The sequence below is a fragment of the Hemitrygon akajei genome, chromosome 10, assembly GCF_048418815.1.
Source record: "Hemitrygon akajei chromosome 10, sHemAka1.3, whole genome shotgun sequence".
NCBI lineage: Eukaryota > Metazoa > Chordata > Chondrichthyes > Myliobatiformes > Dasyatidae > Hemitrygon > Hemitrygon akajei.
This window is the reverse complement of record NC_133133.1, coordinates 67,065,572-67,091,538: the sequence shown is the minus strand read 5'-3', so window position 1 is coordinate 67,091,538 and position 25,967 is coordinate 67,065,572. Positions and strand designations below refer to the sequence as shown.

General features: G+C 40.2%; 1 protein-coding gene across 4 annotated transcripts in view; it reads right to left on the bottom strand.

Moving 5' to 3' along the window:
• The window catches only part of diaph2 (diaphanous-related formin 2), a 601,287-nt gene that overhangs the window by 188,719 nt on the left and 386,601 nt on the right, over nt 1-25,967 (bottom strand). For all 4 annotated transcript variants that reach the window (XM_073058409.1, XM_073058412.1, XM_073058410.1 and 1 more), the window contains one exon: nt 3,050-3,173. In XM_073058409.1, coding sequence (XP_072914510.1) covers nt 3,050-3,173 — 124 coding nt within the window. The remainder of the gene's footprint in view (nt 1-3,049; nt 3,174-25,967) is intronic.

The window sequence follows — 25,967 nt, the reverse complement described above, 5'->3', positions numbered from 1 at the left end:
CTACCTATGTCATTAGTACCAATATGTACTACGACCTCTGGCTGTTCTCCTTCCCACTGCAGGATAACGTGGACGCGATCTGAAAAAACTTCGTTTTTACTTTTTTTGTTTTAGTAGATTCCTTTTCCTTCTGCGATTTTGTGTTTACTTTTCCAGTATAAAGATGGAATTAAGACTGATGCCACAGGAAGGTGGGCAAAATCGGACTTTGCCCAAGGAAACCAAAACTTAGGCCATTAGGTCATGAAACAGGGATCATTATCAAGTCTTAATTTATACGGAAATGAAATTTACATTTGAACATAGATTATTAATCATTGAGTTGGAACTAACTTCAGCCTCCAACATATCTTGCTAAGGCAGCATCCAATCTATCCTTGGGTTTAATAGTTGACTATAGACAGTAAGATCAAGCCCTTTTTGCATTGGGATGCTCACAATGATACTGGGACTTAATCAGGGACATGATTTTTACAAGTGGGACAAGTTGCACACATGCCCCTAAACCTTCTCCTTCACCAATATTCAGGACCCCAAACAGTTCTTCCAGGTGAAACGACACTTCTCCTACAAGACTGTCAGAGTCATCTACTGTATCTGGTGCTCCCAGTGTAGCTTCCTCTACATTTGAGAGACCTGATGTACATTGGGGGAATTGCATCATCGATTACTTTTACTCCACTGCTACAAAAGACAGTTTTATTTTGGTGGCCACCAATTTTAATTCCATTTCCTATTCCCATTTTGACATGTTGGTCCATGGGCTTCTCTATTGCCACGACGATGTCACTCTAAGGTTGGAGGAATAACACCTCAAATAAACCCGACGCTGATATTCCATCTCTTTGCTTAGCCTCCAACATGACAACATGAGCATCAATTTCTTTTGGTATTTCTCCGCCCTACTCCTCCTCTCATTTCCATTCTGGTTCTCCTCTTATCCCCTCTCTTCTCCTTACCTGGCTATCACTTCCCTCTAAATTCCCTTCCTCCCATGGTCACTCTCCTGCCCTATCAGATTGCTTCTTCTTCAGCTATTTACCTCTTCCACATCACCTGCCAGTTTCTCACTTCATCCCCCTTTTCTCCCACCTTCCCCCCATCACCTGGTTTTACCTATCACCTGCCAACATGTACCCCTGCCGCTCTGCCCCACTTTCTTATTGCCTTCTTTCTCCTTCCTTTCCAATACCGATGCAGGGCCTTAGCCCAAAATGTCGACTGTTTTTTCTCCCCGTAAATGCTGCCTCACCTGCTAATGGCACCTATCCTTAAATTAAAGATGTGAAATCATACCCCTTAAACACATATTCTGTGCATGTTGAATGCAACTTTTGCTACAAGGCTAGGAGTGCCATCTTGCAGACATCAAGGGTGCATCTGCCTGCTCAAGTGAACAGGAAGGATTCTATGTACTCTACTGAAGACCAGAAAGATTTTGCCTTTACTTTGACAATATCCAAACTGCATTTGTCATCAGTAAAGTAGATCATCTTGACATTACCATGCTCTGATATTAGCAAGACGATAGGTGGGATCTTTCTGGTGTCATTCCTGTATAATGCAAGCGGCCACACTCGAAAGAGCTTGATTAGTTTCTCAGTGCCTTGGGTCAATGATGCTATATAAAGACAACTACTTTCTTTCACACCCCTAGCCTGGGGAATTTGTACATTTAAGCCTATATGTCAACAGAAGTCATTTGTAACAGTTTATATCGGGAATTAAACCTGAAACTTCCTCATAAAAATTGCTGAGAAGGCACTCAGCCCATAATCCAAGAAGTTAGTGACATTGAGAAAGTGGAGGAATGCTCCTTCATCAACTTTTTGCTTTTAAAACAACTTGTATTTGTTGTTTTACATTACCATTTACTTCAAATTCTAATAGGTCAGCATGTGTAAGACAGCTCCCAATGGAAGAGCAGGCTTGCTTATTTTTCTGTTCAATTTATATTCTGTTTCATTTCATCGGCCATTTCCCTACGTTTTAACATGTAAAATCTGCTTTTCATTTTCTTCTCTGAAATGATGAAGAACTTGAAGTTACTCCTATTTGATCTACCCAAGTTTAACATTTTATAAACATAGACCTTATGTTATATGATTTGACTGCCATAGCATGACTATGCAACTTCATGACTAAAATTGCACTTTATAACAATGAATGCACTAAGATAAATAATTTTAAGATGGATGAACAAATTTAAGGTATTTTGCTTTCAGTGCTTCTAAACGTTAAGTCATGGGAGACCAGCATTGATGTTTCTGTAAACAGTTCTAGAAGATTTATAGTCGCCTCTTAACAGGTCTGTGAGGCTTTTAGAGTAAAAGTACTAGGACGATCCACATTATGGGATATATCTGTCAATGACCACATTTTCTATTGGCTGCATTGATCTAAAGTGGAAGTACATTATTACCGAAACTTTAAGCTTTTATACCACTTCGATAGGTTCTGGTAGAATAGATTTTCTAAACCTTTATAATGACATATGACGGAGAGAAACCTCTTTTACCTTCTGGTCGAACAATGCAACACGATTCAACAATTTATTGTGCATTCCTAACACCAGAATTGCTAACACCTAATTCAAAGATTGGCAACAGCTCCAGAGTTAACTTTCTAGGATCATGAGCATTAGCTGGGAATGTTGGTCTCCTGGATTCCCAACATAAACAGGCCATTGTCTTAAACCCACTGCCCTGTTGTGCCCTGGTTCTTTAAGCTACTATTGCACCTTGTGTTTGGTTTTGAACCACTGGATCATAATGCACCTCAATACACAGCCACAGTATACTTGCTAAATACATTTAAATGGCTAGCAGGATTATTCTGATTACAACTACAGATCTTTCAAAGTTGTCAGCCAGATGATTTACACAAGTTTACAGGCAGCAGCAGTAAACTCATACGAATTCTGGTGCTGTCAAATGGGCTGCAGCCTCATAAAGCTAATTTTGATAATTAAGTGACTATTCATAATCATTGGTGATTAGGAAAACATTGCATCTTATTTTTTCATGTTATGTCTTAAAAAAAGGATATGGACATTTTTTCCACAAACTTATCATGCACATCATCTGTCTTAGGAAACTTCTTGATGTCATTTTCAAGACGCTTAATTTGCTGCTCCATAGCATCCATACTGCTCTTGAGGTTTTGGTCTGAAACTGAACAGAGGAAAAGATTCAAATTTTAAAAAAAAACAGTAACTCTGAAAAAGAAAATCAACTATCATTTGTAATACAGTTAATGCTGAAAGTCAGTAAAACTATTTAAAGTTCCTTGGCAGAGAGGTCATAATTTCATTCACTCAGTTATGGCTCTCATTTCATTAAGTAAAATAAATGTTTAATAATACTTATATTAAAATGTATGTACTGAGTATAATTAAATTCAAAATGTACATTGCTTCTTGAATATAGAAATCAACTGATGCCCAAATTCTGGTTTATGAATAAATGTCAACAAATCCTGACATAATTAAACTGTTTAAAAGCAAAATTAGATTTACCATGTCAAAGATGGGCTTTTAAAAATATTACATCTTAACCTTTACTGCTACTTAGTACCCTTTGTAACTTTTTTTGGAAATTATTAATAATGGCGAATGTCCATTTAAATATGTTATGCTGTAATTTATTTCCTGTGGGGTGCCCAGTGTTTTATTTCTCAACAACTTAGTCACTCTGTGAACAAATGCAAATTTTACTTCAATGAGGTCAAGTTACAAAACTGTCACAATATTATTTTTAACAATTAACAGCTCAAGATATTAATATTATGTTTATTATTGTATGAAAGGGAAGACTGCAGTTTCAACAATTTCCACATCATAGTCCATACTTCACTAGGTCCAAAATCTGACTTTAGGCATAATTTCATTTGTGCAATCAGTGAAAATAACTTGTGTATATTTACAGTCAAGTCCCTTGCATACATTATAGCATAGATGCTATTTATAAATCTTGAGGTGACATCACCTATTTCCAAGGAAAGAAGCCAGGCAGCTTTCAAAATAATCAACATTAATTAATCCCTAATGAATCCATGACCTTAAAGTAAAAGGGGATGTAAACATTGTAAATATCTTCTCACCACAGATCAAGTCAGTAAGTCATGGGAAATCATCTAGTACATTAATAAGTACACAGCTTGGAACAGGCAGCAATTACATCTTCCACACTATTTATACTGCTCACATGACTCATGCCCTCTATATAAATGGCCAGACTCAGTTTCTTTCTACATAGGCATGAAACAAAATAAGATCGAAAACACAACATGAAAAAAATTTGAACTGTATATTGCAACATCTTTGAAATGTTTCTGTGCATCATATCTAATATGTAACTGCAGAATAATGATCACAGACAGAACTGGTTCCCAATCTGAATTGGTTGAGTGAAAGCTCGTTTCTCATTAAATCTATAAATGTAGAAAGCACATGACAATGAGACAAGTTGTGAGAGTGATTTTTGCTAGAAATTTTTGTACATCAGATGAGAACAGAGCAGCAGAATTTTGACAACTAGGTCTGTTAATGGCAAACTTCATTGTGACTGGCTGCTGTGTAGTTTAAACTTCTGAAATATTCTTGCAAATGCATAGCTTTGGGGCTAGATTTATTCAGTCTTGTACTGTGGCTCAGTGGGCTTGAGGGGAGAGAGGAAAAAATAGTACACCAATGGTGGTGTTTAGGTGGTGAAAGGGCGGTGTGGTATGCTTGTAACCATATAACAATTACAGCATAGCAACAGGCCATCTTGGCCCTTCTAGTCCGTGCCAAATGCTTACTCTCACTTGTAATGACACATGGTTGAAAGTGGAGGCCAGGAGACGAGGATAACAATAGGGTCATGGATGATCAATAACTCCAAAAAGCAGCAGATTAGGGATTTGGTGACATGGATGCAAGGAATCGTGAAATGGTGGATTCAGGTGTAATGCTATGCCTGGCTGGTGCCCTGGCTGCCAGTATATTGGGAAGCTTCTTTGCTGCAATGTAAGGTGCTTGCAGGACGAGTTTCCTCGCAACATTACCAGTTGCACAGGGAATGACATTACCCATTGCAACCCTGCATCAACAGCTACAGCAGTATCAAGTCAGATTTCTAGAGTACTCAAAACAATATGGCATTTCACCCCATATTTTTGATTACATATCAATGTAAAGCAGTATTATGAAATTGGATTTCTTAGCTGCTACCCACAGCAAATTTTCTAAATTGCTGTTTCATTTCATTTTAAACATTAGATTAACCCTTTGACCAAAATGAACTGACTTACTACATTTAAAAAAGAGTACTGGTACTGGATATAAAAAATAAGTAATGCTCTAAACACTCAGCAGGTCAAGCTACGTCTCTTCACTGTGGATCTCTTAACATCCAACATGTATGGATCCTTGGTCAAAATTAGAGGGTCACTGGTTCAACAGAATGTGCATTGGAAGTAGACCAAAGTGGAAAGAGCACTCCAAAGAGAAAAAAATAAAATAAACAGGCTAATGACTCCATTCCACTTTTTGCAAATATCACTCCACTCTTTAAGGAAGGAGGAAGGCAAAAGAAAGGGTATCATAGGGCCTTTAGCCTAACCTCAGCGGTTGGGGAAATGTTGGAGTCTATCATTAAGGAGGAGGTTTTGGGGTACTTGGTAAAATAAGTAAAAGTCAGCATGGTTTCTGTAAAAGGAAATCTTGCCTGAGAAATCTGTTCGAGTTCTTTGAGGAAGTAACAAGCAGAGTGGACAAAGGAGAGGCAGTGGAGGTCATTTACATGGCTTTTCAGAAGGCATTTGGTAAGGTGCTACACATGAGGTTGCTTAACAAGATAAAATCCTGTGGCATTACATGAAAAATACTGGCATGGATAGCAGAATGGCTGAGGCAGGAGGCAGTGAGTGGGAATAAAAGGGGCTTTTTCTGGCTGGCTGCCAGTGACTAGTGGTGTTCCTCAGGGGTCAGTATTGGGACTGTTACTTTTCACATTGTTTGTCAGTGATTTAGATCCTGGAATTGATGGCTTTGTGGTAAAGTTTGTGGACAATACAAAGATAGGTGGAGGGATAGGTAGTGCTGAGGAAGTAATGCGATTACAGCAGGGCTTAGACAAATTGGAAGAATGGGCAAATAAGTGGCAGATGGAATACAGTGTTGGGAAATGTATGATAATACATTTTGGTAAAGACTATTATCTAAATGAGGTGAAGGTTCAAATATCAGAGGTACAGAGGGACTTGGGAATCCTCGTGCAAAACTCCCAGAAGGTGAATTTACAGGTTGAGTCTGTGGTAAGGAAGCCAAACGCAATGTGGCACTTATTTGAAATGGAATAGAATATAAAAGCAAGGAGATATTGCTGAGCCTTTATAAGACACTAGTCAGGCCACACTTGGAGTATTGTCAACAGTTTTAGGACCTCATATCTCAAAAAGGATGTGTTATTATTGGAGACAGTCCAGAGGAGGTTCATGAAGATGATTCCAGGAATAAAGGGGTTGGCGTATGAGGAGCATTTGGCAGCTTTGGGTGTGTACTCACTGGAATTTAGAAGAATGTGTGGGGATCTCATTGAAATCAACCAAATGTTGAAAGGGACTACATAGGGTAGATGTGGAGAGGATGTTTCCTATGGTAGGCGTAATCCAGAACTAGAGGGCACAGCCTCAAAACTGAGGGGCAACTTTTTAGAACAGAGGTAAGGAGGATTTTTTTTTTAGTCCGGAAATAGTGAATCTGTAGAATGCTCTGCCACAGATTGTGGTGGAAGCCCCATGCGTATATTTAAGGCAGAAGTTGATATTTTCCTAATTGGTCAGCACATCAAAGGATTTGGCAAGAAGGCAGATGTATGAGGTTGAGTGGGATCTGGGATCAGCCATGATGGAACTGCAGAGCAGACTCGATGGGCTGAATGGCCTATTTCTGCTCCTATGTCTTATGGTCTAATGACAGAGTGATAAATCCTTTAAGTAAAATTAGCTAAGAGGGCTAATAAGAAAAAGTAAAGACAACAAACTCCAATAGATCAGCAGTGAGGGAGGTAAAATTCGCAAGTTTAGTGTTACTGCATGTACTCCCTTTCACAATTCCCAGTACGCATTGCTGACACTCCATGAGAAATAAAGATCTACAGTCAAATCTTCATGTTGTTGAAGTCAATTATTAAAGCTCTAGGGCTGCAAAGAGGGCTTCAAAATCAAGGGCAGCCTTTCTCAAAACCCAGATTGGTATTAAATGCAGTACTGAATTCTGTTTGTGCATGTTTTGTCACCTGCGTGGATTAAGACCAAAATGGATGACATAACATGGCCGGCATCTGGATCAATAATTTCAATCACAATGATAGAATGCCCTGGGTGAATTTTACCCTGTGTATAATTCTAGTCACCATATCTCACTGTTTTATTCAAAATCACCACATTTTACTGCATCTGTAGTGAAGGCAGACTCAATGATGATTCAAAAGGCAGAGTTTTAAGTATTTTAAAAAAATATTTGCATGGCCAGGAAGAAGTTACAGGAGAAGTGTAATTAACTGATCCAATATTTCAATGAGCAGCATGATTTGGCTTGGTTTATTGTTGTCTTGTGTACTGAGATATAAGGCAGATCAAGCCAAATATCAGTGCATCGAAGTAGTAAAAGGAAATAATGCAGAATATAATATAGCAGTGACAGAAGAAATGCAGGGCACGCAAACAAATATAGTGCAGATACCACAGCGAAGTAGATTGGGGGGATTAAGAGTTCATCTTTAGCAGATGAGAGGTTTGCTCAAGCATCTGATAATTGTGGGATAGAAGATGTCCTTGAGTGTGGTGTTATATGCTTTCAAACTTTTGTACTTCTGTTCCGATGGGCTTTCTTGAGTCCGCGGGAAGTGTAGAGTTAACTGAACAGGGGTCAGTTTGTGTAATGGACTGGATGCATTCAAAACTCTGTAATTTCATGTGGTACTGGACAGATCAGTTGCCATACCAAGCATTGATAGAATACCTTCTAAGGTGCATCCATAAAATCTGGCACGAGTCAAAGACCTGTTTAATTTCCTCAGTCTTCTTAAGAAGGAGAGGTATTGGTGTGCTTTCTTGGTCAGTGTCCAAGAACAAATTATTTGTGATTTTTACACTGAGCAGCTTAAAGCTCTGAACCATTTGCATCTCAGCAACACTAATAGAGATAAATGTGTGCACTGCACTCCACTTCCTGAAGTCAATAAAAAGTGCCTTTTCTTCTGATGACTGAGGGAAAGGTCATGGTCTTGTCACCATGCCACTAGATACTCTATTTAAATGGACCAGATGATAACTCATTTTTAGTTACACAGCTGAACCTGAGATTCTGTGAATTTCTAATAATAAACATTTTTAAAAACTTCTTGAAACATACAATCTTGACATTTTGGCTTGGTATTCAATCTCATGTGCATATTAAATCTTTAACATTCTACACAATATTTTAACAAACAACTGCAAGGTTGCTTTTTCTATTCTGGATTTATAGCTGAGATGTTAATGTGGTTGGCTGCTCAACCAGTTTAACAGTGTGATGACTGTTGCTTGCCAGGATCCCACAATTTAAGCACTTGACAAACATTGCAACAAAAAGAGGGAAAGGACTACACAACTGAGATCATCAAAACTTCATGGTCACATTCAGTCAACATCAAAGGCAAGCACTGTTGTTTCACTGCCTGACAACAAATCTAGGATGTCACTGCTCACAGTGAATGTCGATGACTGAACCTTAAGCCAGTTGTCACGTGATACAGGGTGCTACAGATGAAAGATACTCCACCATGGAACAAGGCCTGATCAAATCCTTCAAAACTCTGCAAGAGCCTTGTCTGAAATTGGCTACTCAGCAGAATTTGTTATCAACACATTCTTACATATCGGAAGGCTTTTTCTTATGTTGTCCTGATTTCAGTAAAATTTTAATCAATGGAGGATGGACTGCAAGGCTGGGATTTTAAATGGTACTCCAATTATTTTGTAAAAAAATTTACATTGGAGGAAGGGTCTTGAATTTCTTGGATTAAGAATGTGTCCCAAACAACATCGAGTGACTTTTGGTGCTACTATATAAGCATGGGTGGGAGATGAGGAAGAAATGATGTCTGATTGTGGTTGATCAGACATCACAGTGCCTGTGGCACTACCATCAACAATAAGTAGGGCAGTGTGAAATTATATTCCCCCTGGCCTGAAATGCTTTTGAAACTGACGAAACCAGGATTCTTGAAATAACATCACTTAATCAACACATTTGAAGACATACTGAATAAAGGTAGTGCATTATTGCAAGGAGTCAATAGCTTCAAGAAGTAAAAGTCGAAAATCAAGTCTCAAAGTGAAAGTTTGCACAGGAACAAAATACCTCTTATTGCTTTTAGATGCGAGATTTATATGTTGAATGATTCATCCTGGGTTAATTGTATCATTTTGGAAGTTGACATTTCACATACTTCCAGCTCCTCTTCCTCTCAAAATATAATGTACAATGTACTGTGTATGTTAATCAAAATGGCTTCTTTGCTTTGTTAAGAGTAGGAATGCTTCTTTGTATGATAAGTGCTTTCTCTCGCAGTTGTTTAGCTTTAGACTTGCTGATATGGGGATTGTATTCATTTGTTGACCAATGGGGAATGCTATTTTGTCTTGTGAGGCTGGGAGCTTGAGGGTTTTCGTGGTCTTTTCAGGGAAGTTGGGAAGGAGACGCCGAGGAAGGTGGATGTGCGCTGCACTGCTCGGTCGACCACCAGGGTGGTCCCAGGTGCAAGGACGTGGAGGTCGGAGGAAAGTGACAAGGGGTCGAATGGTTCGATGGTTGAGCTCCAACGATGTGCACTAAACTGACTGAACTTTGATAAGTTGGCACCTTTTACTTTATTTTCTTTTCCTTCATATATATTGTACTGCATAGTACTCTTTTAGTTTTAGTAAAATCTTTCAAATGTAACACTTACTCAACAGGCTGGTATATGTCTAGGGGAAAAGGAGATCCAGCCACTTACCAACCCCACCTCCCATACACACAGGTGCTGTGAGAATCAAGTTTATGCCGCGCACACACACACCATATCAAACTCACACCAGATACCGTTATGGAATACACTTTAAAGATTTTGGTATGAATCCTACCATAGCAGATGGAAATTTAAAATAAATTCATTAAATAATTATGGAATCAAAGTGTCATACCTGTAATTATTTTCTGGGTAGTTATAAATACCCATAAGGTTCACTTAACATCCTTCAGGACAGGTAATCTGTCAACCCTAACTAGTTTACATCTAGCTTACAACTTCCAGAGCACAAATAACATTGACTCCCAACAGTTCTCTTAAATAGCTTGGCAACTTTGCTCAGGAGAAATTTGGAAACAAATACTACAACAGATGCCCATAACCAGTGAACAGAGAAAAACAATGGGCAGAACTGTTTATCTTAGAGAAGCAGCTTTGGAGTTTTTGTATTGTCTGAGACTAACTGAGTGCTGTGGTTCTACAACACGATTTTTTAAAATATCAGAATGAATTATTTTGCACCATGTACTGTATGTAGAGTTTGAAAATGAATTGTTGAAATATTATGAAGAACGACAACCTAAATGTTTATTTTTAGCTAGAGAAACATTATATATATTTTGTCTCTGACTTGCTGAGCTCCTCCAGATTTTGTGTCCTGCTCAAGGCTCCTAGGATCTGCAGAATTCCCCATGTTTATATATACTTTGAATAATATTTTTCAGAGTAACTGGGTGCAAATGAACATGTTAATTCATAACCAGTTTACTTAAGTAGTCAGACTTCATCCACTTTGAGTTACTCAAGACCATATAACATCTTGGAGGTGCTGCAGAAATATTTGGTCCTCAAGCCCATTTACTCCAGTTCAGCTACAACAGTGGCATCTGCGTGAATATGTAGAATACTGGCCAGCTATGTCCTATCCAATTCAAATCCAGCTTGTTACTGCAACCAACAGTTTACCCATGCTTAACAGCAAAGGAATGGAAGGTGTTTTTGACTGCATCATCAAGTGACATTACTAATGACCTCATCTGGCCACACATTTTCATACCCTCATCTTGCAAGTCCAGTTATTTGAATAGGATCACCAATAAAAAAAAAGTTAGTTTGTAATCCAAATAGGACATACATGGTAAATGGTAGGGCATTGAAGAATGCAGTAGAACAGAGTGATCTAGGAATAATGGTGCATATTTCCCTGAAGGTGGAATCTTATGTGGATAGGGTGGTGAAGAAAGCTTTTGGTATGTTGGCCTTTATAAATCAAAGCATTGAGTATAGGAGTTGGGATGTAATGTTAAAATTGTACAAGGCATTGGTAAGGCCGAATTTGGAGTATTGTGTACAGTTCTGGTCACTGAATTATAGGAAAGATGTCAACAAAATAGAGAGAGTACAGAGAAGATTTACTAGAATGTTACCTGGGTTTCAGCACCTGAGTTGAAAAAAGGAAAGGTTGAACAAGTTAGGACTTTATTCTTTGGAGCGTAGAAGGTTGAGGGGGGACTTGATAGAGGTATTTAAAATTATGAGGGGGATAGATAGAGTTGACGTGGATAGGCTTTTTCTATTGAGAGTAGGGGAGATTCAAACAAGAGGACATGATTTGAGAGTTGGGGGCAAAAGTTTAAGGGTAACATGAGGGGGAATTTCTTTACTCAGAGAGTGGTAGCTGTATGGGACGAGCTTCCAGTAGAAGTGGTTGAGGCAAGTTCAGTATTGTCATTTAAAGTAAAATTGGATAGGTATAAGGACAGGAAAGGAATGGAATGGAGGGTTATGGGCTGAGTGCGGGTCAGTAGGACTAGGTGAGAGTAAGCATTCAGCACACACTAGAAGGGTCGAGATGGCCTGTTTCCGTGCTGTAAGTGTTATATGATTATATGGTTTAGGTCACTGTACATTTATTTCTAGTTAAACTATAGCTTGGCACTTTAAATACACTAATGCTTATTTGTTGTCATTAAATCAACCTTTTAGTCTTTAATTGTTGGGACAATGTACCGTAGATTCCGGATTATAAGCCGCTACTTTTTTCCCACATTTTGAACAGCTTTGAACTCTGCGGCCTTTAATCCAGAGAGGCTAATACGTGGTTTTTTTTCATGCCGCCTCGTAAACATTTTGCCTCGTAACAGTAGACCAATAAAATTGATGAGTAGTTCACAGAGGTCCAATGAAATTGTACGATAAATCAAGCGCACTTTCACAATTAAATTATTGTAAATCAGTCATTTGTACTCACCCTCATCAACATGGAAAATACTCGAAGAAAAGCAAGACCCGAGCGCGTCAGACCCGATTAGACCCGATCGCGTTACGCAAGCGCGTCAGACCCGATTAGACCCGATCGCGTTACGCAAGCTCGTCAGACCCGATTAGACCCGATCGCGTTACGCAAGCGCGTCAGACCCGATTAGACCCGATCGCGTTACGCAAGCGCGTCAGACCCGAGCGAAAACGCTGCTTTTAAGTTAAAGGCGATCAATAACTTTTCCTGGTAGGCTGCCGTATATATATTTTTACCAGTCGCTAGGAGATATTGGAATGTTGTTCGTGCTGTTCAGTAAAAAAGTATATGCAACGTAATTTGTGTTACCGATACGTATGTATATTTAAAAGTAGCGGTGCGGCCTAAAATCCGGTGCGGCCTTTACAATTAAAAAATTGATTTTATTTCTAAAATTAGAGCCTGCGGCTTTTAATCAGGTGCGCTCTGTAGTCCGGAATCTACGGTAGTTAATTGGGGATTGAAGGAGGATAGACAAGGTGTGGGTTGGGTGAATTAGTTCCTTTATGTAAACTAAAGGAATACAAAACATTACCTGCCTTCAGATAATCTATGCCTGCCTTAAACTGGTGAAATGCATATATCCCCTCAGCTTAATACAGTTGGCCCTCCTTATCTGCAGGTTCCGCTTGCGCAGATTCAACCAACCGCGGATCAAGAAAACCCGGAAGTTCTCTCTCCAGCACTGGTCGTCTGAGCATTGCTTGCCTCGCGTCTCGTTTGGTAGCTACTTTGTTTCTGTGAAAAAATGGCTCCTAAAATGCAATTAAATGGTCAAAGCAATTCCTCAAAGGCTAAGAGAGAGAGTAAAGTGCTATTTCTTGCCAAGAAAGTAGAAATCTTAGATCTTTTGAAAAATGGCATGTCTCTTGCAAAAGTGGTCCTCAGCCCTCAACCTCCTCAGATCCTGACTTTAGTATTATTGAGCCTCCTCCAATGCATCCTTATTCCCTAAACAATACAGTGTAACAACTATTTACATAGCATTTCCATTGTATTAGGTATTATAAGAACTGTAAGCTAGAGATGATTAGAAGTATTACTCGTTGTTTGAGCTTTGTTTGCCTCACGTCTCATTTGTTCTCTACTTGTGTTGTGAACGCGAGGAAGGAGTTTAAGGCTAGTAAGGGATGACTGGCTAGCTATGTAAAGCGCTGCAGTCTCAAGAACTTAAAGATCACGGGAGAATCGGGATCGGCTGTTGCTGAGGCAGCATCAGCATTCCCAGAAGAGCTACAGTCGTTGTATCTGTACTGAACATGTACAGACTTCTTTTTCTTGTCATTATTCCCTAAACAATATAGTATGACAACTATTTACATAGCATTTACATTGCATTAGGTATTGTAAGTAATCTAGAGATGATTTAAAGTATATGGGAGGATGTGCGTAGGTTATATGCAAACAATACGCCATTTTATATAAAGGACTTGAGCATCTGTGTTTTTTGGTATCCGCAGGGGGTCCCGGAACCAACTCCCCGCAGATAAGGAGGGCCGACTGTACGACTTGCTGCGTTCCTCCAGCACTGTGTGTGCGTAGCTCAATATGTCTGCTGTCCAACCCTCTACAGAGGTGTACTCTGTGACCTCTAGCTTATTCACGACTTGTGCCAAGTACAAGGACCAAAGTCAGGAATGTGCTGAAGAATACACTGTAGCTAGCCAGCAGAAATATTGCTGAGGTTTCCCCACAATAAATATGAAATAACGTCCACAGTGAAGTGAAATCACACACAATAAACCTTGTATAACATTATTTTGTTGAAAACATTGATTATCACAAATTCAAAGAGGCAAATTACGGATGTGATGAAAGCATCACGATATACTTTTGCTGAAGGTCATACTCATAGTTTCAGTTGCACCTGTTATAGTTAACAATGATTAAACATGATAAGTGATTGACTGAGTTTCCATGCCTTTCTCTTGTGAATCATCAATTATACTATTTACAGGTCCAAGATGTAGATTTCATATACTAATGGCTCCCTTCAGGATCAAATCTTTTGTAAAGATGAATGCACATTCTCTGGGGAAGAGCATTTTCTGTTGTTTGGCAACATATCATCTCAGGTTTTGGCAACCAAATTCATTTCCCTCCAGTGGAGGTTTAAAAATCAGCACACAACACAGAAGCGTTAAGCTTCAGGGTGATTTTTGTAAACTGAAATTTATGATGTTAATTATGTCACTTAAGGCAATTCTCTTCAGCTTTAATAGCACAGTTTCTTGGTTCCTTCACAGTCGAGAGAGCTGCTCAATGACACCTTTCAAATCTTGTACGAATAGGCCACTCAAAATATGTGTAATCTCTCTGACACCTTCTTCTGCAATTGTGATTTTTGAGATTTTGAGTAACTAACTCCAGATTACAGAGGATCAAATACTGACAGCAGGTATCTATGCAAGTTCCAACATTATTTTTCTTCAAGTAAAGTACAATAATTTTGGGATAACGCTTTTGAGTTTTGTTTTAAAATTTTATTCTACATCTTATTATTTTAAAAAAACTTCAAACAATGGGTAGCAGCTAGCTCTGAATTCTCAGCCTCTGCTGGGCAAGTATCTTGCTGTATAAAACATTAAAACAGGTTATCTCTTCTAATGGCCATCTTGAAACATACAGAATTTTGCTTCTCTGTCTGAAGTATGCTCTTTCTGTGAGTCCAGAAGTTGAGGAAAAAATTTTTTAAAAGGGGCAAGAAGAACAATTTATATAGTTAATGTTTTTTATTATTTAAAAACAATGAATACGGAAGTACTGGCACATTGCAACCAGCACATTAGAGTCTTAGCGATGAGGTTAAATATTTTAATTCTTCGCATCAAAATTTTGTATGTTTAAATTAAAATATATAAATAACTGGATTTCAATTTCCAGCTGTAATTTGAAGCTGTATATAAATAACAAATTAAGTTAATTTTATTTTGGATTTAGAACTAATTTTTTCATTAAAAATGTCAGAACAAGATTAATACCTACTGAAAGTTATTTTGCAATGTCTAATACGAAATTAAGAGAGCATCTCTGCTTGGAAAGTTGCAATCACTCAGCACTCCAAGCTTATTAGAACATACAGCAGTAGAGCACAGTACAGGTACTTTGCCTCATAACATTGTGCTGACCTTTTAATCTACTCCAAAATCTTTCCAACCTTTCCCTCCCACAGTTCTCAGTGCCATGGACACTAACTCCCTCACTCACAGGCATACCCCCATAACCAAAGATACAGAGCCTCATGCACTCAGCACCAGAAGATAGTCACCAGTTAGTCAGTTGCTTTCACCAATGAGAGAAATTAAATGGCATACTGAAATTCACAATCAATACTCCACCAGTTTAAATTGTGTAGAGGTGACCCCGTTGTTATAAGTGTTCAGGTTTCGAAAATTCACCCTTACAGAATTTACAAACCATTCCCCAAAAATTTGAGGTATGGAATAAAGTTTAATCTTACAGATTTTATGTGAAAAAAGTAAACAAATAAAGCTAAAAATGCATTTTTTCCAACTTGTGTTTCTTAACACATGCAGATAACTTGGCATCTCATTATGTGCTGAAACAGTCAGCAAAATACAAAGCTGTAGTGTTTGCAGATAACTAGCTCTTTACTAGAGCTGTTGGGAGAAGCTTAAGATGGCGCCACGTAAGGCGGCCATGTTGCAAGCTTGGTTCCAAATCTACAGTATACTACTAATCTCTACAATTTTCTTAGCATTTTCTGTTCAAGTAACTGATAGTCACACCAGATACAACAGACTGACCCTTCTGAACATTGGAAAGATGGCATTTTCCCACTATGTGTCACCTTTCGTACACTGGGGAACCCTGTTTGTGTGATGCATGATGACTCATCTCTTACAACACCACTAACTTGGAAGAAGCGCCAGAGGTGAGGGAGAAGGTCCTGATGAGGCTAAGGTGGCGTATAAATTGGCCACCGCTCCGTAGCATACTCCTGGCTAACGTATAGTCCCTGGACAATAAGCTGTGCAAACTGAGAGCTAGAATCACTTACCAGCAGGAAACAAAGGAATATAACGTCATGTGCTTCATGAAGACCTGGCTGACAGAGGAGATACCGGACCATGCTAACCTTTGGGTTCTCCCTGTTCCGGGCAGACCGATCAAAAAACCTCTCCGAGAAGAGTAAAGGAGGAGGGATATGCCTCATGGGCAACAATGCTTGGTGCAACCCCCAGAATGTGCATGCCCTCAAATCCTTTTGTTCCCCAGACCTGGAATACCTGGAACTGCTGTGCTGACCCTACTGGCTGCCTAGGGAGTTCACAGCTGTTATCATCACTGTGGTGTACATTCCGACACAGGCTGATACTGACCTGGCTCTCAAGGAACTGTATGAGACAATCAACATGCTGGAGACTGCACACCCAGAGGCTGCCTTCATTGCCACCAGTGACTTTAGTCGAGCGTCGCTGACGAAAGTCTCTCCAAAGTTTTGTCAGCACATCCAAGTGAGCATTCGTGGGATAACACACTTGACCACTGCTACACTCCCTTCTGCAACACTTACAAAGCTCTCCTTCGCCCAGCTTTTGGAAAATCAGACTACTCTTTGATCCTGCTTTTGCCAACGTACAGGCAGAAGCTGAAACAAGAGGCGGCCAAATTTAAAACCATCCACTGCTGGTCCGATCAATTGGCCTCCATGCTGCAGAACTGCTTTGATGACGTCGACGGGAATGTCTTCCATGATGAGGTTGACTTCGAGTTCACGGATGGAGTCACTTCTTTCATCCAGAAGTGCATCGATGATGTTGTCCCCCAGAAGTTGATCAGGGTCTTCCCGAACCAGAAACCCTGGATCAATAGTTCCGTGCAGGCAGCACTTACCATGTGACATAGAGCCTACATTGGTGGCAATCAGCAGGAGCTCAAGAAAAGTAGCTACAATCTGTGCAAAGCTATCAAGGCTGCAAAACAATACAGGGACAAGATTGAATCAAGATTCATAATGAAGAGCACATGTGACTTGTGGTGAGGGCTGCATATCATCGCAGACTTCAAAGCAAAATGTTGTGGTGGTGCCAACATCGCGGCTTCTGTCCCAGATGAGCTCAATCGCTATTACGCCCAGTTCGATGTTGCTAACTCTGAGTCTGTGAGGAAAGCCTCCACTAAAACCTGCAACCTGGTCACCTCTGAGGCTGAGGTACGCAGATGCTTCCAACGGGTGGACAGACGCAAGGCTGCAGGACTGGACGGCATCCCAGGGTGAGTACTTGTCAGGCGTGTTTACAGACATTTTTAATCTCTCCCTCTCCCTGTGTAGAGTGCCCTCCTGTTTCAAATTATCCACCATTGTCCCTGTACCATTAAAAAAAACCATGGTAACATACCTGAATGACTGGCGTTCTGTTGCACTCACCTCAATAATAAGCAAATGCTTTGAGAGGCTGATCAAGGATTACATCTGCAGCTTGCTACCACCCAAACTGGACCCCCTTACAATTTGCCTACCGACACAATCAATCGACAGACAATGCAATAGCAACAACTCTAGGCACTGTCCTTTCACATCTGGAGAAGAAGGATGCTTACATGAGAATGCTGTTCTTGGACTACAGTTCAGCATTCAACACCATAATTCCATCCAGGCTCGACAGAAAGCTCAGAGACCTCAGCCTTGACCCTGCCTTGTGCAGCTGGATCCCGGAGATGGCAGATGAACTGAATAAGTACTTTGCACCTGTCATTACTGTTAAAGACACTAGCAATGTGCCAGAAGTCTGTGAGTGTCAGGGAGCAGGAGTGAGTACCACTGCCACTACAAAGGAGAAAATGCTAGGCAAGCTCAAAGGTCTTAAGGTTGGTAAGTCACATGAGCCAGATGAACTACATCCCAGAGTCCTGAGGGAGTTTGCTGAAGAGATAATGGATGCATTGTTCACGATCTTCAAAGAATCACTTGATTCTGGCATGGTCCTGGGGGACTGGAAGATCGCAAATGTCACTCCACTATTTAAGAAGGGAGAAAGGCAAAGAAAGGAAATAATTGGCCAGTTAGCCTAACCTCAGTGGTTGGGAAAGTGTTGGGAGTCTATCATTGAGGGCGAGGTTTTGTGGTACTTGGAGACTAAAGATAAGTCAAAGCCAGCATGGTTTCTGTAAAGGTAAATCTTGCCCCGACAAATCTGGTAGAAAGTAACAAGCAGGGTGGATAAAGAAGAGGCTGCAGATGTCATTTACTTGGATTTTAAGAAGGCATTTGATATGGTACCACACGAGGCTGCTTAACACAATAATATCCTACGGTGTTACAGGAAAGATACTGGCATGGATAGTGGAATGGCTGAGTGGGAATAAAAGGGGTTGGCAGCCAGTGACTAGTGATGTTCCTCAGGTGTCAGTATAGGGACCACTGCTTTTGACATGGTTTGTCAATGATTTAGATAATGTAATTGATGGCTTTGTGGCAATGTTTGTGGATGATATAAAGATAGGCAGAGGGGTAGGTAGTACTGAGGAAGCAATGTAATTGCAGCAGGACTTAGACAAATTGGAAGAATGGGCAAAAAGTGTAGATGGAAAGTGTTGGGAAATGAATTATGCATTTTGCTAAAAGGAACAATAGTCTGGACTATTATCTAAATGGGGAGAAGGCTCAAACATCAGAGGTACACAGGTACTTAGGAATCCTCGTGCAGGACTCTTAGAATGTTAATTTACAGGTTGAGTCTGTGGTAAAGAAGGCAAATACAATGTTGGCATTTATTTCAAGGGGAATAGAATATAAAAGCAAAGAGGTAATGCTGAGCCTTTATAAGACACTGTCAGGCTGCATTTAAGAGTATTGTCATCAGTTTTGGGCCCCATATCTCAGAAAGGTTGTGCTGTTATTAGAGAGACCAGAAGGGTTAACATAGGAGGACCATTTGACAGCTTTGGGCCTGTACTCGCTGGAATTTAGAAGAATGCACGTTGGGAGGTGGGGATTCAGAAAGGGCTAGATAGGGTGGATGTGGAGAGGACATTTCCTATGATAGCGGTATCCAGAACTAGAGGGTCCAGCCTCACAATTCCGGAATGACCCTTTAGAACAGAGGTAATGAGGAATTTTTTAGCCAGAGAGTATTAAATCTGTGGAATGCTCTGCCACAAACTGTGGAGACCAAATCCGTGGTTCTATTTAAGGCAGAAGTTGATTGTTACCTGATCGGTCAGGGGATCAAAGAATATGGCGAGAAGGCAGGTTCATGGAATGGAATGGGATCCGCGATCAGCCATGATGGAATGGCAAAGCAAACTTAATGGGCTGAATGGCCTAATTCTGCTCCTATGTCTTATGGTCTAATCGTCTTCTCATCCAGCTGTTTTTATGTCTGTGATTGCTAATGAACCCCAACAGAGAATACCTGTGATTATGAATCACTATGTTAAAGAATGTTTCGTGGCATCTATTTTATCTCTGTTAATTGCTGCCCTGCTCTAACTCCATCTTTATGTTTGCAGATGACATTGCCATTGTGGACCATATCTAAAATAACAATGAGTTGGAGTACAGGAATGAGGTAGAGGGCCTAAGACACGCTTTGACTCAATGTCAGCAAAACAAAGGAGCCTGTCATTGACTGCAGAAAGCGAGGCAATTTACATGCTCCTGTTTATATTCAACAGTACTGAGGTCAAGCAGGTTGAAAACTTTAAGTTCCTTGGCCTGAACATCACCAATATCCTGTCCTGGTCCAACCACTTTAACTCCATGACCAAAAAAGCATGTTGGAGCCTCTACTTCCTCAAGAGCCTAAAAAAGTTTGAGTTTTCTGTTTTGACCTTCATGGATTTTTACAGATGCAAAATAGAAAGCATCCTATCTAGATGCATCATGGCTCGGTAATAGGTATAGGTAGCCTACTTTCCACTCTCTGGAGATGACTGCCCTGCTGAGTAGTTCCAGAAGACTGTTTTCAACAAAGGCTATAATGGCTCAAATCTGAACCCTCATCTTTTCCACTATTCAGACTGTGCCCTCTCAGCCCATGGTATCGTTAAGTGCTCATGGAAGTAACAAGGTGAGTCCTTCAATGCAATGTAATGTTTTATTTCAGAGAACAGTAGCAGCAGTACATGTCTGCCCCCAACCCCCAGAAGAAGTAGCTGATCATTCCTGACATCTGAGAGTACTCCAGCATGACTCAATGGATTCAAAAGCTGCAGACACATTAATATAAACGACAGACTGGATAACCCAAGCTAAATGCCAGCAACAAATGATGCTTATTGAAAATAAACTGATTAAAATTTATGAAATATAAACTTAAAACTTTTGCAATTAATGAGATGGTTTGGTGAATTAATATAAAGTTTAAATTCACAACCAGTACCCCATCTGGCAGATAGGCAGATCCTACAGTCTTCTCCTCACCAGGAATACCAATTTCCACGTCCAGATTCCAGTCCATCACATGAAATCCATTCCCTGAATCAACTTCTTGCTCGCACCATTCAGCTTATCCGAAACTAATTTACCAACAACAAGCTTCTTTAGCCTGTATACCCCATGTTAATTAACTACCACTAGCTTCCTCTCCTAAACTTCATTATTATTCTCTGCCTTTAACAAATTCCTTAAAATTGACCAACCTTCATCTTTTCTGAAATCTACTCCCATCCATTGTAAAATCTGGTTGAATACAGTGTGTGTCCTTGGTTGAAATTACTTTACAAATTAAAATTGTTGGTGATAATATCCAGCTTCATTAAAGTCTGATTAACTTAGTAACTCCAAGATCTTGCTGCCTTACAAAAAAAAGCTGAAGAATGTGAAAGTAATTAAATTTCACTCGTTCTCAACATGCACAACACAAGTGGTTGATTGACTTCTGTCAGTCATGCATGATTAGCTTGTAAGGAATAGCATTTCCAGAAAAATGTCTAATAATTTCTAATAATAAAAATGCCTTAAACTTGCATACGCTATATTTTACTGAAACATATAAAGCTTCATTCTGAAATACCTTCTGTGTACAATTTTTGGGGGATTCAGGTGATACCATAAGGCCAGTATGGTGGTGAGACATACTTGAACCAGTATTCCTGGGAAAGGAGTTACAGGATTTTGTCCCAGTGGCAATGAAAGAATGGTGATATTTTTCAAGTCAGAATGTGCAATTTGATGGGGTATCTTCAAGCATTTGAAGTAAATTTCCTTCTAGATGGTAGTGATTATGGGTTTAGGTTAAGTTGTTGGAGGAGCCTAGGTGATGAATTATAGTGTTTTTTGTAGATGAAGCACACTGCAGCCACTGTAAAGCAGGACTTGAAGGAATAAAATGTTTAGGGTGAATGAGAGGATACCAATCAAGCAGGCTGGTTTCTTCTGGATGGTGCTGAGTTTTCAGGTGATATTGAAAGTGCATGTGTAATTAGAAGGGCAGCATTCAAAATACTCCTGAAATTAAAGAAGGAAGAATTTGAAATGTTGGGAGGCAAGTCATATACTACAGGATACTCAGCTTCCAACCAGAACTTGTTACCATAGTTACATTGCTGGTTCAAATGAGCTTTTGGTCAGAGCTGAACCCAGAACATTGATAGGAACTCAGTAATAGCAATAACCTTGAATATCAAAGATGTGAGATTCTTCTTTAACAAATTTGGCCATTGCTGACAATCTAGTGGCTCAAAATTTACTTGTCACTTCCTAGACCATGCCTGAAAATAACCCCAAGTTTGCTGCAAGTTGGCACCCAGGTATAATGTGCGTCATTTGCTGAGGTACAAATGGAACTGAACATTGTACGACAACCATGAAAGCACTTCTGATCTCATAAGGAAGGTAGATCATCTATGAAGCAGTGGACTTTAGGCTTTGTCCTGAGGAACCCTTTCAGTGATATTCTAACACAGGGACAATGGACTTCCGACTGTCAGTTTGAGGGAAATGTTACTTTTTTCCATTTGTTATAAACTTGAACAATATTGCATGTTATTTATAATTTCAAACACTTATCTTACTGCTTCATTTTGAACAAGGTAAATTCCTCACCCCAATGCCAGCAGCCCAAAAGACTTAATTTAACGACCAAGTTCAGGAGCTTATCACACTTACTACTAGTTAGAATTAAAATGATTTGTGTAACAAACTACTACTTCTCAATAAAGTGGCTGGGTTGTTTTCTGGAATGCTCCGAGTGCAGCGAATCAATTGCCAAGAACCATCTTTGTGCTTTAACTGAAAAGCACAGTAAAGAACCAATCTTGGTCCTCCCTTTACTACTCAGCACATACACAGCAGCTGTGGAGAAAGAGGAACTGGAATCAAGCAAAACAATAAAAAAGAGCACAGAGCTCATATTGTCACTAAAGAACAAAGGTAATTTACAGATTCCTGCCTGAAATAGACTTGGAATTCCAATACAATCCATGGACATCATGAAAATTAGACAATTAAGTTTTATAAAAACTGAGGAAGCATGGAAAATAAATAATTACCAAACCTATTAGTAGCAATGTAAGGGAGAATAACAGTTTCCTAGATTGGAGACACGAGACACTAGATTCAATTCCCCAACAATGTAGAAGTTAGACAGAATACACTTGAAATCTTCCTACATGAAAGCATTAAGGAATAAAGATATCATTTTTATACAAGACGTCAAAGGAAATAAATCTCTGAGCAAAATTGCAATAGAGCAGGAATTAAGTACTGTACACAATGTGAAACAATGAACTGCAGTTTACATTATTTAAGGGACTCAACTTTTTTTTGTTGTCAGAATTAAAACAATAATTTTTTAAAAGTAAATTTGGACTGTTTCTGTATACTGAATTTTAAGGTGATGTACAAATGCAATTCTGAATAAAATGGATATTGCCTTTGGCTTGTTCATGGAATCGCTATGAGCTGGGAGTTTTGAATAGTCAGCAGATGTTACTCATGATAAACAGCTGTTTATCTATCATTGCAGATTTTTCATATTCACTCAGGCCAGCTGGAAAGAAAAAAACCTTTTTATGTCAGATTTTCCTTGCAACTAGCCTCCTTAAACATCTGTCAGATACCAAATTTGTGGATGAAGTGGTATCAGATTTGCCAAAAAGGTAATATCAAAGCATTACAGATGTAAATAAACACACACAAAATGATGGAAACTCAGCAGATCAGGCAGCATCTATATAGAATGAGCAAGCAATCCATATTTTGGGCCAGGACTGTTCTTCAGGACTGGGAAGGAAGAAGGATAGCTAGAAGCTGATAGATGAAGTCAGGTGAGTGGGGAAGGTAAAAGGCTGGAGATGAAGGAATCTGATAGGAGAGGAGAGTGGACCATAGGAGAAAGGGAAGGAGAGGCACCAGGGGGAGGTGATAGGCAGATGAGAAGAGGTAAGAAACCAAAGAGGGGAGGGGATTTTTTTTTAACCAGAAGGAGAAATTGATATCTAAGCCATCAGTTTGGAAGCTACCCAGACAGAGTATAAGGTATTGCTTCTCCACCCTGAAGGTGGCCTCATCGTGACATAAGGGAGGCCGTTGACCAACATGTCGGAATGGGAATTGGAATTAAAATATCAGGCCACCAGGAACTTACACTTTTGACAGAGGTACACAATGAAGCAGTCCCCAAATTATGATCAATGCAGAGGAGGCCACATCAGGAGGACTGGATTCAAAGATACAAAGCAAAGCACATTTATTATCAAAGAATGTATAGATTATACACTCTGAAATTTGTCTGCCTACAGGCAGCCACAAAGCAAGAAACCCGAATAACCCAATTTTAAAAAAAAGATGAAAAACCACAGCACAAAGAAAGAGAGAGAAAAAAAAAACACACACACACATCTTGCAAACAATAGAAACAAGTCAACAGCACCCCAAACTAGACTGAGTCCCAGTTCCACTCTCGGATCAACTGGAGTAGGCCCAAGCCTTAATCCCTTGTTCAACACACCAGCTGGGCAGAAATGCAGAGCACCCGGATCAGTTCATAGCCTAGGCACCGCTGAGAAAGCAATAAACATTCGTGGGAAAGTGAGCTAAATCTTCACCTCCCTACCTGTCACATAGGCTTTCAGTCTATCTGGGCCAATATTTAAATTCCATCGAAGTGCTACGTTCCAGAACCTGGGTCTAGGCACCCCGATACAGCTGGTCCATCCTGCCTGAAACTGCTCTCAATCTCACCAAATTGGCTCAGGGCTTGGAGTGATCCAACCTTGCACCCAGGTTAGGTGGACATGCATTGAAACATCCTCCACATCGACTCCTCTCCAAATCGCTCACTCCATCTCTGACAGCAATATGAATTCCAAATGCAAAACCAGCTCGAACAAGTTGTGACTCGCAATGCCCCAGCATGGCTCAGCCCCCGAACCAGCCTCACCTCTGCTGCCTCCTCACCGCCTTTGGCAATAGTTCACCACAATTTTCTTCAGAAAAGATGTTGCGTTTTGTCGAATCTCTTGCCTCATGATCTTCCAGTAAGCTGTTCCACATTTTTGGTAGCACAGTCTTAAAATGGATTCAATAGATGACTCCAGCAGATTCGCAGGTTATGTGTTAATTCACCTGAAAGGACTGTCAACACTTGCCCTGAATGGAGGTGAGGGAGGAGCTGAATGGGCAGGTGTAGCACTTTGGCCACTTGCAGGGTAAGTGCCGGGTGGAAGATTCGTGTTGAGGGACGAATGGACAAGGGAATCACAGAGGGAGCGATTCCTGTGGAAAGTGGAGGGGGGGGGGGGGTCAGGGGGAGGAGGTAAAGATGTGTTTAGTTGTAGGATCCCTTTGGAGATAGCAGAAGTTGCGGAGAATTATGTTTTGGATATGGAGGCTCATGGGGTAGTAAGTAAGGCCAAGAGGAACTCTATCACTGTTAATGCAGTGGAAAGATGGGTTGAGTGCAGATATCTAGGAAATGGAGGAGACGCAAGGGAGGGCAGCATCATTGGTGGAGAAAGGGAAACACCGCTCTTTGAAGTAGGATACCTCTGATGTCCTGGAAAGGAAAACCCCATCCTGGGAACAAATGCGGCAGAGACGAAGGAACTGAGAAAAGGGAATAGCATTTTTACAGGAGACAGGGTGGGAAGGGGTATGGAAAAGAATTTGGTCGACAGTTTCTCTCCAGAGGAACAATTCATATTACATCTGGGTGGCCTCCAATCTAATGGCATGAATATCGATTTTTCCTTCCAGTTAAAAAAAAATCACTCCCCGTCCCCTCATCTTCTATTCCCTCCTCTGGCCTCTTACCTCATCTCACCTGCCTATCACCTCCCTCTGTGCCCCTCCTCCTATGGTTCACCCTCCTCTATCAGATTCCTTCTTCTCCGGCCCTTTGCCTGTTCCAGCACCTGGCTTCATCTATCAGCTTCAAGCTTTCTTTCTTCCCCATCGCCTCCTTTTTATTCCAGCAGCATCCCCCTTCTTTTCCAGTCCTGAAGAAGGGTCTGGGCCTGAAATGTCAAATGTTAATTCATTCCAGAAGTGCTGCAGTTTCTCCAGCATTTTGTGGTGTTGCTTTGGATTTCCAGCTAGTACAGAATTTCTTGTGTTGCAGATATAAATGATGTGGAAACAGGAAACTACAACCAGCACACAGCTCAGAGATATAACAACAGCCTATTCAGAATCAAAGGACAGAGTTCAAAGATCTTCTCATTCT